At 53.2% G+C, this 18033-nt stretch overlaps 1 protein-coding gene across 1 annotated transcript; it reads right to left on the bottom strand.

Moving 5' to 3' along the window:
* Nucleotides 1–90: 90 nt before the first annotated feature.
* Kmt5a (lysine methyltransferase 5A) lies at nucleotides 91–17782 on the bottom strand. Its single transcript, XM_052755446.1, is given in 8 exon segments — nucleotides 91–1905; nucleotides 2551–2741; nucleotides 5720–5779; nucleotides 11684–11771; nucleotides 12139–12224; nucleotides 12226–12359; nucleotides 15973–16129; nucleotides 17602–17782. Coding segments are annotated over 8 exon segments (1095 nt in total). The 5' UTR covers nucleotides 17770–17782; the 3' UTR covers nucleotides 91–1694.
* Between the last annotated feature and the right edge of the window lie 251 nt (nucleotides 17783–18033).

Genomic DNA, 18033 nt, shown 5'->3' with positions numbered 1-18033 from the left:
TGGTGGTGAGAACCTGTCCAGGCTGAACCAGCCGCCTCCCCCTCCTATTATAATCTACCTCCACCTCATAAAAAATGAACAACAAATAGGTGGCCTTGCCTGGCAATAAATATTTTAATTTTTTTTGCTTTATTTTTATGATGACAAATAATTTTCAAGTTTATTTCCTTTTTTTTCTTTGCTATTTAAATACAAAGCTAAGCCACAAACAGGTACAACCAAGACATTTTCTCTCACAGTTACACCCTCCTTCGGATCCTCCTCCAAGTCTGACCACTGACCGGGCTAGCAAGGGGTGTGGGGAAGACTTTCTTAGGTAGCACCATCCTGAGGCTGGGGGACAGGGGGAGATGGTGGGGACGAGGGTAGGTTCTCATACCTGGCTCCAGAGCCCCAGCCCCTGGACTGAAGGTGAACGGTGAGAATTAGTCCTTCCCAGGGAGGGAGAAGGAAGCCATCTACTTCTGCTATCACAGGGAAGAACTTAACTATCATCCTGGATCTCTGGCTGCCAGGCACCCTAGAGCCAACACATCTGATGCCTGATGCTGGCAGGGATCCTGGGCTGGCACCATTCTCACAGGATACTAGGGGTTCTGCCTTGACAGCAGGTAGAGGACTTTCCACACAGCAGAATCGGGGTTGCGGGTGGCGGGTGAATGGGCTTAGTAATTTCTGGTCCCACTACAAAACCTTACTTTTGATTAGAATAGAGTACCATCTCCAATCTTCTCTACACAAACCAGCCAGCCAAGCCAAAAAGATAAAAATAAAGGAACCCCAGAAGAAAAGAAAAACGCAGTCATTTCACTCCCTTCAAAACCTATATACATATAAGTTGTTTTCTGTGGTTTTTTTTTTCCATTTTTTTCTTTTTTTGATTTTTTTTTAAACGTTTTGGTTTTTTTATTTTTATTTTTTTTTTTAAAATAAATTCAGTGTTCACATTTCTATAAAGAATTAATGCAGTTTCAAGGAGACCTGCCCCGCTGGGGCAGGAGAACAGTGCTTTTCCCGGCCTGCCTCTAGTCTGACTGCCCACCCTGATGCTTCAAGGTGCCTGGAAAAGCCGAAAGCCTGTGGAAGAGGTCTGTTCCCGGCTGGGCCTCCGAGCCCCGGGCTCAGTAAGCTTTGGAGAAAGCAGAGGGGAAGACTAGCTTACTGCGAAACGTTTGTTAAAAAATATTCATACACGTCAATGTGTACGCCTGTCAAGACGCTGAGGAGAACAAGAGCTTGGAGACATCCCGTCCAGGCTGTGCGTGGGGGATGGCAGAACCCTCACACCCGCCTGTCCTTGGACGTGGGGTGCGGGGGAGTCCTGGCTTTCATCTTGGGCAGTGCCCAGCTTCCTAGTTCACGTTCGACTCCATTCTCGAAAACCTGTGCCGAGTCTTAGACTGCGCGGGCGGGAAGCACAAACGTTCAACTTGTATGCAAAAAGGTACAAAAACAACTAGAATATAAAAGTTTTGGTAATATAAGGCCATCTGTTCAAGTCCACCTTGGAAACCTGTAACAGATATTTAAATACTACATGAAAAGGCATCTTTAATATACTTTTTAAAAACATTTGAGAATTTAGCTAAGAGTAAGTGTGTGTGTAAAAAAAAAAATCATTTCCCTTTGAGGGCACTTTGTCCTTTGAAGGAGGCAGGGTGGCAGGGTGGCAGGGAGGCAGGGAGGCCGCATGGTTAATGCTTCAGCCACGGGTAGGCCTCGATGGAGGCCTTGCTGCGGTCCCCATAGTCGTACAGGAGCTCCTCCCCAGCTGCAATGTCTCGGGAGGCGATGAGGATGAGGTGAGGCACACCATCGATGTCGTGCAGTTTGGTCTGGCAATTCCCACACTTACTGTGATTGATCAGCCTCCCCAGGCGGTTCGTTTCGCGAGTGGCATCCACGCTGGTGTGGTGGGAGAGCGAAAGCGGGTTACACCGATAAAGAGCCCTTTAACCCCAGCTGGGACCCTGCGCCATGGGACTCTGGCGGAATGTCGACTGGCAGCCTCATTGGGAGGAAGACAGTTTAACTCCAAAGGCTACTTGGGAGAGCCCAGACACTCCTGCACGGGGAGCTTGGGGACGGAACCCAAAGAACTCTCTGTGGAGCTGAAGTAAGTTAACTGTAGTGCTTCAAAACATACAGATTAAAAAAACATCAGCTCCCCTAACCTCGGCCAGGAAGGAACGTTGACCATTTTGCAGAGCTGCTGAGGCAAATGCCCAGAGGGAGAGGCTTCTGGGAGCTACTGAGCAGGTTTCTAGGGGATAAGTCCCCTCCCGCCCGAGGACAGCTCCAGTCTCAAAACCTAACTGGGGAGGCGCCAGGAGCCCATCTCACTGAACATGGAGCTTCACACCTGCCATCCTAGCGCACAAGAGGCCACCGGGCGGGAGGACGGCTAAGTTTGAGGCCAGCCCGGGCTACATATTGAGACCTGATCTAACGGTAACAAGGAAGGCAACTGATCAGAGGCTCAGGAGCGGTCGGTCCAAGGCAGCAGCTCTCTGCCTCTCCCTCCACTCCACACTCACACAGTGTACTCACCAGTAGGTTTTGCTCAGATACTGAAAATAGTACATGTAGCAGCCTGTGGAGGGGTCTTGTGCATACAGAGCCTCCCGCTTCTTGGCGTCGGTGATCTCAATGAGGTCCCCGTGGTATTCGACCACAAAGTCTCCCCGGGAGAACTGTTTGGTGGCGATCACACCCCGGCCTTTTCCATCAATGAGATCAATCTGTCAGGAGGTGACAAGCCAGCATGAGTTCATGGATGTGAGGTGTCACCAGGTATGGTGTCTTCCAGGGAGCCTGGACTTCTTGTTTGTTTGTTTTTTTAAACCAACTTTATTGGATGGGCCTCAATAAAAATAAAACCCACACCAGACGGTGGTGGTGCACCCTTTAATCCCAGTACTCAGAGGCAGGTGGATCTCTGTGAGTTCAAGACCATCCTGGTCTACAGAACAAGTTCCACAACAGCCAGGTATACACAGAGAAACCTTGTCTCGAAAAACCAAAAATAAAATAAAATGATAAAACAAAGAAACAAAACCCAAGCCGGGCGGTGGTGGCGCACACCTTTAATAATCCCAGTACTCGGGAGGCAAAGGCAGGTGGATCTCTTTGAGTTCGAGGCCAGCCTGGGCTACCAAGTGAGTTCCAGGAAAGGCGCAAAGCTACACAGAGAAACCCTGTCTCAAAAAAACAAACAAACAAACAAAAAAAACAAAAACAAAACCCACTCACACTGTGTAATGGCTTAATGGCCTTTTTTTTCTTTTGGTTTCTCTGTGTAGTTTTGGTGCCTGTCCTGGATCTTGCTCTGTAGACCAGGCTGGCTTCAAACTCACAGAGATCTGCCTGGTTCTGCCTCCTGAGTGCAGGGATTAATGGCGTGCGTCACCACCGCCTGGCTGCCTTAATGGCTTTTACTAAAAGTACCGGGTCTAGCTTCAGGTCATTCCCATCCCACTGTGTAAAAGAGCTCCTTTAAGTCCATTACAAAAGTACATTTCATGCTAGGCTTCCAGCCGAAATCTAAGTGGGCAAAACACCATTTTGCAGATGAGAAAACTGAGGCTTGGAAAGGCAGAGTCACGGGTCCAAGACCACAAAGCTCGGAAATGGTGACAGTGGGGGCTCTGTCCATAGGCTCTCTGCTTGTCGGGGGGAAGAGGCGGGCCCAGCGTCCCGAAATCCTGGGACCCATCAATAACCTCTAGTGTTTCTCTTCACACTTGCTACAATGGAGTCACAGAATGAATGGCTGATCAAGGGGCCCAGGACTAAGTCTGCGAGTCTAGGTTATAGGTGGAAAGGGAGGGTTTTGACCCTTGGCTCCTAGGCCAGATCCCTCTGCCACCACCCACTGGAGTACAGAGGAACTCCCCCTCACCCAAACCTCACGTGTATAGAACACACTGAGAGTTTGAGTGTGGCCCTGTGATGTGGCACATGCTTAGCATTCACAGTGCTGGTTCAGCCCCCAACATCAACAGAAAGAAAACAAGACCCACCAGGTGAGAAGCAAGTGCCTTAGGCCTGGCCATGGGAAAACAGTTTAGAATAAACTTCATCTTCCCCTTATCTTTTATTTGTTGTTTTCTTTAGGGCGTGAGTGCTAAGGATTGAACGCAGGGCTTTGCCCATGCTAGACAAGCATTCTCACTGAGCTACATTCCTAGGCCTCTTTTTTTTGTTTTGTTTTGTTTTGGTTTTTTTCGAGACAGGGTTTCTCTGTGTAGCTTTGCGCCTTTCCTGGAAATCGCTTTGGAGACCAGGCTGGCCTCGAACTCACAGAGATCCGCCTGGCTCTGCCTCCCGAGTGCTGGGATTAAAGGCGTGCGCCACCACCGCCTGGCCCTAGGCCTCTTTTTGTGTTGAACTGACTCCACAGACAAGCCTTAATCTTATGACTTTTCTTTCTTTTTGGTTTTTCGAGACAGGGTTTTTGTGTAACAGCTCTGGCTGCCCTGGAACTTGCTCTGTAGATCAGGGTAGCCTTGAACTCCAAGAGATCCGCCTGCCTCTGCCTCCCAAGTGCTGGGATTAAAGGCGTGTGCCACCACTGCCTGGCCTGATTTTATGATTTTGAAACTATCCTTCCTACCTCAGCCTCCTAAGCAGCTGAGATGAAGCCTTTGCCCCTTTTTTAGTTCACCCAGGGCCAGGTGTAGTGGTGCACGTCTTTAATCTTAGCACTTTGGAGGCAGAGGTGGCCTATGTGCCGGGTCTGCATAGTGAGTTCCAGGACAGCCAGAGCTACCTAGTGAATGAGACCCTGTCTAAAACACAACAAACCAACCAGAAAAGTTCTTCCAGGGGCTGGAGAGACCACTCAACAGTCGAAAGCACTTGTTGCTCATGCAGAGGACCCAGCTCAGTTCTCAGCACCCACACCACCACACCGGGCAGTTGACAACCACCGTTAACTCCAGCTCCAAGAGATCTGACACACACTTCTGGCCTCTGTGGGCAACCCCACCCCATTCACATGAAACAGGAAGATACACACACGTGCACATATAATAAAAAGAAATCCTTTGTAAAGATTGCATTTGAAAATGCGGCTGAAAGATAGTGCAGTGATTAAGAGCACTTATTCTTTTTTTTTTTAGATTTATTTATTATGTATACAATGTTCTGTTTGCATGTGTCCCTGCACACCAGAAGAGGGAGCCAGATCTCATTACAGATGGTTGTGAGCCACCATGTGGGTGCTGGGAATTGAACTCAGGACCTCTGGAAGAAGAGCCAGTGTTCTTAACCTCTGAGCCATGTCTCCAGCCCAAGAGCACTTATTCTTGCATAGAACCTGGGATCAATTCTCAGCATCCACACGGTGGGTCCTAACCATCCACCACGAACCTCCAGTTCCAAGGAATCCAATGCCTTCTTCTGACTTCTGTGTGCACCTTGCCAAATGCGGTGCATAGACATACTTACAAATAAAACACCCATCACACACACACACACACACACACACACACACACACACACACACACACACACACAAAAACCCGGATGATGCCTCGGCATGCCCTTCCTGACACGTTTGCCTCACAAGAGCTTTTGTGTGTGGCTCTCTGACACCCTAAAGGCGTAGTAACTGCCAGTGACCACGTGTAGTCAGGGCAGCCTGGTGGCTGCTCTCAGCCACGGGCTAGCTAGGTGGCGAGGTCTCCACCACGGTGCTGCGATGCTGTGGCCTCACCTTCATGCCTTCTTCCTTCCCGCTCTCAATCAGCTCATCAATTTTTTTCCTTTCTTCAGACTGGGTGGAGAGGAAATAAAGAACAGTGTTAGCATTCGCTTACCACGCTGAGGCCAACCTTTGACACCAGAGCCTTGAGCACACCTCTCCTCACCCACCTTTGGTGAGCAGTCCATCATCTAATTTTGCCGGGGACAGGAAGGACACTGCTCTGGCCCGCTATACTCTAAGCCTTTGTTTCTGAGACAGGGAATCATCGTGTCAGCCCAGGCTGGCCTTGATCCTCCGGCCCCAGCCTCCAGAGTGTGTGATTATAGGAGGGTATCACCAGACCCAGCTAGTCTGGATCTTAAGTGTCTCCCAAAAGTCCTTGTGAGAAATGCATGTCCTGTGCTGCTATTGGGAGGCACTGAAATCATTAAGGGGTGAGACCTAGTGGTCATCACTGGGATTGCACCCTGTCTGAGAGGGTGGAGCTCCTGCCTAGTCTCTCATTTTCAGCAATGAGGCAAGTGGTTTTGTCCCATGCAATCGATCCTCCATGATGTGCTGCCCACCCGGTGCCACAGGGGTCAGCTCTAAAACAGGAAGAAAGAATCAAGCTTTATTACCTCAGGTATGTGTGACAGAGCCTTGTCCTGCACAGTACTTTTAAAAAATGTTTAATCCATCAGATCTAAAAATCAGGACCCTAGAGCTGGCAGCTCAGTGGGCAGAGGCATTTGCTGCCAACCCGACCATCTGGACTTGATCCCCAGGCCACACAGGAGGGAACCAACTTCAAGACGTCCTCTCCGACCACCACAACACCCAAACCACGGCACATCAACGCCCCAGCTTCAAGTAGGTGAGTAAATGGAAAATCTGGACTCTGACTTCATGTGAACTCCTCATCACCCAGGAACTGGGCACAGTGACCTATGCCGACATTCCCAGCTGCTCAGGGGGCTGAGGCAGCACGTTTGCACATTTGAGGGCAACCTGGGTTACACAGCCAGTTCTGGGCCAGCACAGGGCAATGTGGTGATACACATCTTTAATGCCGGCATTCCCTAGGAAGAGGCAGGCAGATCTCTGTGAGTTCGAGGCCAGCCAACAGCCAGTGCCACACAAAGAAACCATGTCTCAAAAACAAACTAAAAAAGTGAAAAAGAAAGGGGGCGGAGGGTAGGGTACCAAGAAGATGCCGCCTGTTCACCTACAGTTTAATGCCCGGCACTACCAAGTAAACACTTAAACGGATGAACCACCAGGGGCCGATCACAGGCGGCACCTGTGAGCAGGGCACATCTGGCTCCACCGTCCCCAGCTGAATGACAGTTCCCTTGGAGGCCATGTTCACATCTCTGAGCTGCGTCTGTGCCTCCCTCCTACGAACAGCGAAGCTGGGGCAACTCCCACGGGGCAACCTCTCTTCCCCCTGCCCTGCATCACCCCGGATCCCACCGTGGCCTCTCATTACACAGGATGCTAGGGAACAAGAGAGAGCCACGGAGAGATACCAGATGCCCCAAATCACTCTGGCTCACCAGCATGGAGGCACCTTCTGGCAGATGGCATCTGTGGAAGCCCTGCCGCCTGCTGAACTCACACCCTTGGTAGACAGAGCCTGGGACTAAGACAGCTGGCCAGTCATTCAGCCCACACCCACACTCTGATAGGCCCCGAGATATGTGATGGAGACAGTGATGAGTGAATGAGACCGGGTGACAGCCACCTCCCTAGTCTCAAGGCTTCTACTCTAACTCTGGACTCCATTCCCTCCACTTATATTTATTTAGTTATGTATTTTATGCATGTGAGTGTACTGTCTGCACGTATCCCTGCAGGCCAGAAAAGGACACCAGATCTCATTACAGATGGTTGTGAGCCACCATGTGATTGCTGGGAATTGAACTCAGGACCTCTGGAAGAACAGCCAGTGCTCTTAACCTCTGAGCCATCTCTCCAGCCCCTGACCTCCATTCTTTACCTAATATCAGAGAAGCCTTTTGAAAATATATTATCATTGTTGTTGTTATTATTATTTTAAAGACAGGTTCTCTCTATGTAACTCTGGCTGCCCTGGAATTGGACATGTAGGCCAGGCTGGACTCAGAGTTCTGATTGCCTTCGTCTCCCAAGTCTAGGAATTAAAGTTATGTACTACCACATTTGGACCTCTTGAAAATAGAAAAGAAGTCCCAGCGTTCCAGTGTGTTCAGCTAACAGCAGCATCAATGCTGCTTCCCTGGGAGTGACGAATTACAGAAGGACTCAAGATGTTAATGACGCACAGGTCCCTGGGAAGCATCTGCATGACCTCCGTCATTTTTCTCTGGATCAAGAATTACTGAAAACTTTAGAATTAGGTTTGTACTCTGTGGTGAGGAACTCAAATCCCTCTGTAATAGACTCCTGGGTGAAGAGACCAGGGAAGCATATCACCACGCTCACCCGGATGCTGCTTTAGTTTATACCTTCTCACCATTACCTTTTCCTGTTTCGAGACAGTTGAGGCTCTGCCTCCTGAGTGCCGGGATTAAAGGCTTGCGTCACCATGCCAGACTTTTTCTTATGTAGGTACAAGACTATGTATCTTATGTACAAGGTACAAGCCTTCCCATCTCCCCTCCCCCCCTCCCCACCAGCTCTATAGCCGGCTCTTCCAGAAAGCCAGGTCTCCAGCCTCCAGGCGCTGGAGCAGCTGTCCCTCCTGCCTCGAGTGACCTTTCCCCTCATCCATCTGTCTGCTGGTTTCCTCCTTTGCTCCAGAGCGGTCATGACACCTTTTCAGAGAAACCGCAGACTCCTGGGGACCAAGGAGCCTTAGGCTCCGCACTCGACCAAGCGACTCTGGCTCACTAAGCTCACATCCAAAGGCATGCAAGGTTAGTTTCCGTCTTCCTGGCAGTACTGCTGATTGCACCTGGGGTTTCAAGCATGGCAGCCAAGGACTCCAGTGCTGCTCTGTGGCACCTGCTGCCTAAGTCCATGGTTCACGAGCACAGGGGCTGAGACTATTCACCACAGAAAACCCTAGCGAGGACAGAGGTCGGCAGTTCTGGACGGACACACACCACGTGGCAGTTAATCAGTCCCGTGTGTAAAGACGACAGTTGGAAGAGGTGTGGGATAACCCAGGTGGGCACCTGGGGATTTTCCTTCTGAGCCGAGGAGAAGCAGGCCAGGAGTTTGAGGCTTGCCAAAAGCCAGTCCTGGGTTTCTCAAGGATAATTTAGGCACAGCCAAAGCAGGCCAGAATGCAGGTGGAGTGGGGTTAGACAAGGCCTGAGTAAAGGTGGACAGGAAGGAGGGAGGGCACCTCACAGTCCTCAGGTGATTATCAGAAGGGAGAAGGAAGCCAGGGTACTGTCAACAGTTACTATAGTCCTTGCTCCGGTGTAGTTACCACCCACCAATGGGCAGACCAGCCGCCAGCCAGCCAGCCACGGGGCTGGGAGCACCTTCATGGCTTGCTCTGTGCTCAAACCCTATGGCTCAAATCCCTCCCTCCTGCTCTGAACTCTGGACCTGGCTTTGCCTTGACAGCTTTTCCTTCACCTCCAAGAGGTGCCCCAGAACTTGGCATTTTGATTTCACTCCTGGCCACCTGGTCACGGATGGTATCTCTTGACCCACCGACTCAGTCCCCAGCCTAGCCGAGTTGGTCAGGAAGAACGCTGTGTCCCCCACGCTCCCCCACCCCCACCCCACAGGCCTAGCTGCCCCATCCAGCTTTCTCTGCAGTCAAGAGAACACGGACCCTGCCAGCAGCAGTCACATCCACATGGTCCTGGGCAGCTGGCACTTCACTGCCGCAGCCAGCAGCAGGGGCACGGTGCTCTTTCAGCAGTGCCAAGACAAACAGCGAGGGGCACAGCGTGGCTCTCCCTTGTACCGGTTCCTTGTCTAGTAACAGGGCACACACTTCCCCCGCCTGCGGCTTATCTGCTGCAGGAAGTAGGTGACCTGCAGTCACCCATGTCCCTCCACAGCCTCTGTCCTCCAGGTACAAGAGCCTGGCTTTTAGCACACAGCCTCGGCGGCTTCCACCCAGCAGCCCCCCAACCCCCCCGTGGGGCCTGCCATGGCTGCTGCCTGGCTGGGAGGAGCTCTGGGCTCTGTGGCCTGGCACCTCCTCCGCTCTGCAATGCTGTCTTTGCAATGCTGTCTTTGCGTGACCCAGCACAGACTCCCACTGCCGGCGGGCGGGCGTTCATAACAGCTCATTCTTGGCCAAAGGACACTGCCTTTCACAAGAAAGAAAGCCAAAGCTATTGGGGAAGCAGGGAGGGAGAGGGGGGAGCAGACCCTCCCCACCCCCTCTTTTGGGCTTGTTTTTTAAATGAAGCTGCATCGATGAAAAGAAATAGAGGATGACAGAGCTGTAGCTCAGCCTGCCTCGCTGCTGCTGTCTCCGAGGCTGAGGGCAGCTCTGCAGCGGATGAAATGATGGAGCACTCGGACCAGTGCCCTCTTCCCTGTGCGGAGGTGACCCGGAGCCTCCAGGGTCAAAAAGACCTGCACAGGAGTGGGAGCAAGGAGGCATCTGGCCATCCCCTCGGGGTTCGGAACAGAGAGGCAATATCCACACCCCGCTGCTCCAAATATTGACAGGCTGCCCTGCTGGGAACTGTGTACACATAGGTGTGGGGCCACACGGAGTGGACACAAGGTGTGTGTGTGTGTGTGTGTGTGTGTGTGTGTGTGAGAGAGAGAGAGAGAGAGAGAGAGAGAGAGAGAGTGTGTCTCAGCTAAATGCCATTTGCACTCCCACATCATTATAGAACAAGAAGGCTCTCATAGCCCAGGCTGGCCTCAAATTCTTTATGTAACCTAGCCTTGTGCTCTTTTTTGTTTGTTTGTTTTTTGAGAAAGGGTTTCTCTATGTAGCCCTGGTTATCGGGAACTCACTCTGTAGACCAGGCTGGCCACAAACTCAGAGATGTACCTGCCTCTGCCTCTGGAGTGATGGAATTAAAGGTGTGTGCTACCACACCCCGACTGGCCTTGAACTCTAGCAATTTTATATTTCCCTTCCTCGGCGCTGGGATTATAGACAAGAGCCATGTCTCCAGTTTATACAGGGATGGACTCCCAACTGAGCTGTGTGTCTAGCTCAAGGAAGCCATTTGATTTGTGCCTTTTGCTCTGAGACAGGATTTTATGATGTAACCAAGGGTGATCTCAAACTGGAGATATCGTGAGTGCTGGGATCTACACACATCTATCACAAATCTGTTTCTTTAGTCTTTATAACCACTCACCAGCAACAATTTTTTTCTTTTTCTGAGGCAGGGTCTTGCTACGTAGCCTGTCTGGCCTGGAACTTGCTGTACAGACCAGGCCGCTCTCATTAGAACTTAAATCACTTCTCCCAACTCTGTCTTGAATACTAAGTAGGTGCTATGTCTTCGTGCGTGGCCTTTACCACTATTTTACAGACAGGAGAGTGTACTACATCAAGGTGTATCTGGCTTGAGCTCAGCCATCAGTAAGTACTTCCAAGTTACTGTTCTTTAGAAACTTCTAGATGGCAGAGACGTTCCTAAAAAAAACAGGCTGCTTCCTCCATGTTCCCCCAGGTTCCAAAGCCCTGCCAACACACCCTGGAAAAGCTAACCTGATTCTCTATGCCCTGAGGTAGGTACAGGTTGCAAAGCTCCCTAGATGGGGTCTTTTTTTTTTTTTTTTGGTTTTTCGAGACAGGGTTTCTCTGTGTAGCTTTGCGCCTTTCCTGGAACTCGCTTTGGAGACCAGGCTGGCCTCGAACTCACAAAGATCCGCCTGCCTCTGCCTCCCAAGTGCTGGGATTAAAGGCGTGCGCCACCACCGCCCGGCCCTAGATGGGGTCTTAAACCAGTCTCCTGCTCCACAGGAAGGCTCTGATAGAGGAAGAACAAGACACACTCCAGGCTCCACCTACACACAAAACCCACAGGCCGCCTAGTTCCTCCCGGCTGCAGCTGACCAGACCCCTACCTGCAGCTCAGCTTTGCTCTTCCTGGAGCTCCTTCGCACCGGGTAGAAATCCGTGAGTTTTCTATTCTGCTGTGTTTTCCCTTGAGACCTGGGTGAGAGGGGAGGAGAGTAAACACAAGCCGCCCTGCCCCCAACCCCCGCTCAAGCCCAGACCCAGGAGGCCACGCCCTTTAGGTGGTCCTCAAACCCCCTCATGCACTGGGACCTGACCGCACATGTGCTCCCCTACCTAGGTGGGCCCCAGTTTCAAGGGCCACTCATCACTCCTCTCCAGCAGAAAAGACAGGGAGCCAGGCCTTGACCCCTGGACCCCACCACACAGAAACAGGGAAACACCAGAAGTGTGATGGTTCGGGAGAGCGGCCTGGCAGTGGACTACACAACCATAATGGGCACCTGAGCCAGGCCACAGGAACCAAATGCTCTATGCTAGGAGAGGGCTCCAGGATACTTACTTTTTCCGAGGGGCCTGCTTGCCCTTCAGGGGCTTTTTCGGGGCCTGCTTGGCAACCACTGTATTGGTAGGATCACATGATGGGGGGTGGAGTTTTTGGAGGTTCTGCTGCTTCAGATTTTTGGTTTGGAAAAGGTGCCAGGGGACCTCTCCTGGCGTCTTTGATCTTCTGTTCATCGGACTTCACGGAGCTTCGGATTGTATTCCCAGCATTTCTTTTCTCTGCAGTGGGTGTTGGGTGGGAACAGGGATTTACTCTATGCACTGCTATCGCCTGTGTTCTAAGACACAGCATCATGGGAGTGTCATGAAGTGGCTGGAGCCGGGGTTCACTACGGCCAATCAGGCAGAAGTACTTGGACCTATGTTTTGACCGAATACTGGAGAGGGGAAATGGCCCTCTGTATTCGGACACAGGAGACAGCCTGTGGTCATGTGAAGAACTGTGGCTGGTAATGCTGGCCTGGGTGCTCAGCCAGCAGTTTTCAGACACTGGGCTGCAGAAGCCAGGAAATAAGCTCAATTCTCAAAGCAAGAGCTAACTAGCACTGATGGGCGGCACAGTGAGGGGACAGAGCCCAAACTCTTTTTCCCACTCACTGCCTGGCATGCTTCACTTCAGATGCTTAGCCAAACAAACCCTCTTTTTAACAAGGTAGACGCACCAGGTTCCCCGGGATGGCACCTGGGCAGACTGGCATGCATCCTGTCATGAGGCACACGGCAAATGGCCTTACTGATAACAGTGTGCAAGCCCTATGCTGGTGAACCATGCTATTTTTAAAAATGGATCTAATGATTTACTTTTTAAAGTAACTAACTAAGATACTACCCAGATATATGAGATGGCACAGCGATTTTTGGAAGTTAGGTGGTTTCCTCACAAAATTAAACACGTAATTACCATATGACCCAGCAATTCCACACTCAGACATCTACTCAAGATGATTAAAAACACATGTCAATGCAAAAACCTGTACATGAAATGTGGTAGCTTATGAATACTAGCCAGACAGACAGACAAGCCGAATGCCCATCAGTGGATGGACAGTTAAACAAAATGTGGTCTGTCGACGCACGGGAAATGATTGTGATTCAGCCATAGAAAGGCATGAAGCGTCGATACACACTACATACAACACGGGCAGACTCTGAGTGAAATGCCCGGCCACAAAAGGCTCCACAGCCTATGACTTCATTTGCATGAATAGTCCACAGCAGGCAGAGCTGCAGACCCAGAAAGAGGTTCAGAGCTGCCTAGGGCTGCGGGGGATGGGGAATGCAAAGTCAGTCTTCGTGGGTGTGTTCTTGGTGGGGTGATGAAAATGCCCTGGACTTAGACAGAGGTGGTGGTTGTGTAACTCTGCAGACACTAGAAACCACTCAACTGCACACTCTGGAGCTGGGGATGTACAGCTCACTAGGGAAGAGCTAAGACCCTGCGTGGTGGCACACGCCTGTAATCCCAGCACACTTGCGAGGTGGGGGCAGAATACAAGTTAAAAGCCATCCTCAGCTGCATGGGAAGTTTGAGGCCAGCCCGGGCTACAGATCTTACCTTGGGGGGGTGGGGGGAGACTCAGGTTCAGGGCGTAGCCCAGGGGTAGAATGCTTCCCTACATGTGCCAAGTCTCTGGGTTCTACCCCCAGCTCTATAAAATAAGCAAATAAACTTTGATATCTGAATTATATTCTCAATAAACAAAAGAGGAAAAAAGAAACGCATCAACGGTATCCAGGAAGTTGGACATGGGGAGCTGAAGAGCTGCCTTAGTCAGTAAAGTGACTGCCACATAAACACGAGGATCTGAGTTCAGGTCCCCAGGCATAAGAAGAGCCGAGGAAGGGGGCGCCGGGAGGACAGGCGATAGATAGCTTGGCAGGTAAAAGCACTTGGCCCCAAGCCTAATTATCTGAATTTGATCCTCAGGACCTTCATGGTCGGAGAAAACTGAATCCTGTGAACCCCACAACCCCGCATGGACACAGCGGCAACACAGAAATACCGACCCACACACATGCACACATACAAAACGAATCAATGTAATTAAAACAAAAACTCGGTCCAGATCAGCCCCACTCCCTTCCATCCTCCCTTCTTGGCAGGAGGCAGGTGTAACCCTGGGAGTACACAGTGTCCGTTAACACCTGTGACATGTGTCTGTGCCACAGCACAACTGGGCGAGAGCCTGACCTTTTTCAGAAACTCCGATGTACATGCCGCCCCAAATTCTAATCACCGTCATTTGGCAGCACTAGGAACCAGGAAGCCGGCTTGTGAGCCCCCATCACCATATGGACAACATTCACTCTGCTCAGTTTTGGAAGGGATGCAGGGCGGCTGCGGCCTCAGACAGTCCCTTGCCCACGCCTGGGTGGCAGATGCCCTCCTATCAGCTACAGGCACAAGGATGTAGAAAGACGCGGTGATGGCAGTGCGGTCGAGCCGGTAGAGGTAACATCAAAGGCCCTTCTACACCCATGATGTAACAACTTGGGCGAGACAGGATTCCTTCTCTCTCAACTGAGATATGACAATTGGGGCTCACAAAAGAGCTGCAGCTTGCCCAAGCCTCCTCCTTCCTTCCAAGTGGCAGTTACAGTTAGAACTTAAGCTATTTTGAGACTGATTCAGACAAGAGAGCCCTGTGCATGGGGGTGGAAAAGAAAATTCAGCTGAGGGCAGGCCCCTTCCACAGGCACAGCCTTGGAGCTGGGGCTTTAGCACTTCTGACCATTTCTGTCAGGGAATACACAGATTTCTTCTCCTATAAAGCCGCCGGCAGCCGGGGGGAATGAGGCGTGGGGGTGGCCAGGAGCCTCAGACTCCCCAACTAAAGCTTTGAAAGGGACTATCCGGAAGGAAGGAAGGTTCTTGGAGGGTTTGCCTTGTTACTGGGCTAAGTAGAATTTTCTTTTTGTGGTGTTAGGAGTGGAACCTAGGGCCTTACACTCGCTAGGCAAGCCACATCCCAACCCTCCCTATTCCGGGCCGTGGGGTGGGACAAAGTCTCATCCTGTAGGCCAGGCTTTGAAATCACTGCAATTCTGATTTGGCTTTCACAGAATTTCCCAATAACCATGTATTCTTGATTTAATCTTTATTTCTTTCCTTCTCTCTCTCTCTTTTTTTTCCAAGACAGGGTTTCTCTGTACAGCTTTGGAGCATGCCCTGGAACTCACTCTGTAGACCAGGATGGCCTCGAACTCACAGAGGTTCACCTGCCTCTGCCTCCCGAGTGCTGGGATTAAAGGCATTTCTTTCCCTTTTTGGTAAAGTGCTCAGGATCAAATCCAGAGTCTCACATGCTAGGTTAAGTATTTTACCACTGAGCCCGGCCACCAGCCTATACTCAGTATTTAACTCCAAATCTCACACACAGCGCATGCTGCTTTGGAAAGTAACAGAGGACACCTGAATGGAAAGAAACCGTAGAAACGGGGTCAGGGCCCGCCATACAAGGAAAGTGAGTCGATCCCCTGAGCTTACTTCACACCGCAGTCGCCTGCTCTGTACAACCTGGACTCAACTTTTCCGGCATTCTTAACCATCCCAAGCCTCTCCCAGCGCAGGCAGGCCGGGTGTGTTATTTTTGCATGACATGCCTGAAGGATATGCTAACTCTTGTGAAAGTCGGAAAAACCTGTCAGACCACAGGACACACTCTCTGACACATCCTACCCTTTCCACCAGTGTTTGCTTCTCACTAGTGAGAAGGAACACGGTTAATATCTTCTCCCTCACACCTGGCCCTGGGAAGGGTGTGTGTGTGTGTACGTGTGTGTACACAACCTGCGGAGCCAAAGGCAGAACAGGGGCCATTTCAGGGCTTACCTTCTCGCTTCCTGTAGATCCCAGCTAATGGCTTCCCCTGGCATCTGACCTCGTGATGTGCAACTGAGTTCTCTTCCTGAAGAGGGGAGCGCATTCCAGAGCATTTGTTCGGACTCATGTAGGCATAGATCTTTGACTGCCCGACAAACACGTTCTCCTAGAAAGACAAACATGTATTCTGAAAGAGGCGTGAAAACAAAGGCAATCTCACAGCATCTGAAGGAAGAAGGGCAAAGAAGAAAAAAAGACAGATGTCATCACCACTCCAGGACAGGCCGACCCGGAGATGCCAGAGCTCCGGCAGATTCTGAAGCCCCAGACCCCAGGTTTCTGGCCACGTGTACTCTCTAAACCCGGTACCTAAGGAAGTCTGGCCAGCAGTGGACAAGACAGCACATGACGGTCCAGTCCGTTTAAGGAAAGAGCGAACCTACCCAGCCGCAGGGAGGTCAGAATGACCCAGGAAAAACCCGACTCTGGATCTGACGGGCTGGGCTGAGTCAGGGGTTAACTCCCCGGGCTAGGGAGTCAGCCACTAGCACAGAAACAGGCCTAAGGGAACCTGATGGGCCACTGGGTGCTGCGGTCAGCTGGGAGGGCTTGTGTACTGCCTCAACCTTCTGCGCCAGCCGGCCGGCCGGGCCTGGCCCCTCTCAAGCCACTGCAGCTCAGCGCCTCCCAGGACTGTGGCTGAGTGATGGGGGAGGCCAATGAGAGCTCAGGCTCGGGGCCAGCGCATTTAGGGCGGTCACTCCGCTGCTGCAAACCGCACCTTGGCTGCTAACACGGGGGCAGGCTCAGCGGGGGAGGGTCGGTACAGGTCACTCCCGTGCTGGTGTCTTTGGGTGTGGGGCCCCTCCTCGGAGTGACCACATCCAGGAGGAGGGCTCTCCCAGAAACAATGCAGGGCCTGGCTGCCACTGAACACCTAATCAAGACACTCTGGTGACTCTTGAGGGGCGCCAAGCAGGCGCCCCCCCCATGCCCTTGGGAAGGCAGCCACCTCCCGGGACCCTAGGTCTTGGGAGGGACTGAAAACGCTACAAGGCCACAGTCAAACTTTTTGAGGTCAGCCACTGCCAGGGTCACGGTGGAGCCGGACTGCCACTTCTGGCCGAGCAGCAGATAAGGAAGCTGCCCCAAGCCGGTCCCACCGGCGGGCGCCGATGGGGGGGAGGGCCCCCCCGCGCTGCGCCCACGTGCGCGAGGCCCGGGCCCGGTGGGCGCGCTGCTCAGTGCGGGGAGGGAGCCTGCTTACCCCGTCGCTGCGGGGCCTCCCCGGGCCCCTCTGCTCCACCATCTCCGGGCCCGGGGCCGTCGCCGCCGCCACCGCCGCCGCCGCCGCCGCCGCCTCCACCGCGCGGGGCTTGCACATCTTCCTGCCTGGAGAAGGGGGACCCGGGGGAAGCGGGGGAGGGGCGCTCAGGGCGCGGCGGCGCGGGCAGCGGGACCGCGGGGGCCCGCCGCAGCCATGTCTCCAAGCCCGCACGCAGGGGGGGGGGGCCCGGCTGCGCCGTCCCGGGGAGGGGGGGGGGCCCGAGCCCTCGCCGCGGCGCCCTCCCACCCCCGGCCCGGCCGGGGCCCCCCTGCGCCCGCCCCACCCCGCGCGCCCGGGCCCGACACACCCACCTGCAGCCCAGCTAGGCCCATGGCGGCGCGGCCGGCGCCCTCGCCCTCGCCGCGGCCCGGCCACCAGCGCTGCCGCCGCCGCTGCTGCTGCTGCTGCCGCCGCCACCAGCGCCGCCGCGGCGCCCCGGGGAAGGGCCGGCGGCGCCCCACGGCGCCCGCTTCGCCCATGGCCCGTAGCAGGCCGGGCGCCCGCGCGCGCCGCAGCCGGGGCCCGGAGCGAGGCCGGGGACGGCGCGGGCAGGGGCGGCGCTGCCAGGCGCCTGCGGGGCGGGCGCGAGGGCGCGCGGCGGCCAATCCCGGCTCGGGGCGGCCCCTCGCGCGCGCGCCCCCGGCCACTCCGCGCCGCGGAGACTGCACGGCCCGCCGCGGAGCCGCGTCGGCATGCGTGCGATGTGCACGCCAGCCCCGGCGTCCACCCTGTTGGGCATCCTG

The sequence above is a fragment of the Peromyscus californicus genome, unplaced genomic scaffold (assembly GCF_007827085.1).
Source record: "Peromyscus californicus insignis strain IS unplaced genomic scaffold, ASM782708v3 Scaffold_2__1_contigs__length_46816999, whole genome shotgun sequence".
In the NCBI taxonomy this organism is placed as follows: Eukaryota; Metazoa; Chordata; class Mammalia; order Rodentia; family Cricetidae; genus Peromyscus; species Peromyscus californicus.
This window is presented reverse-complemented; position numbering and strand designations above follow the sequence as displayed.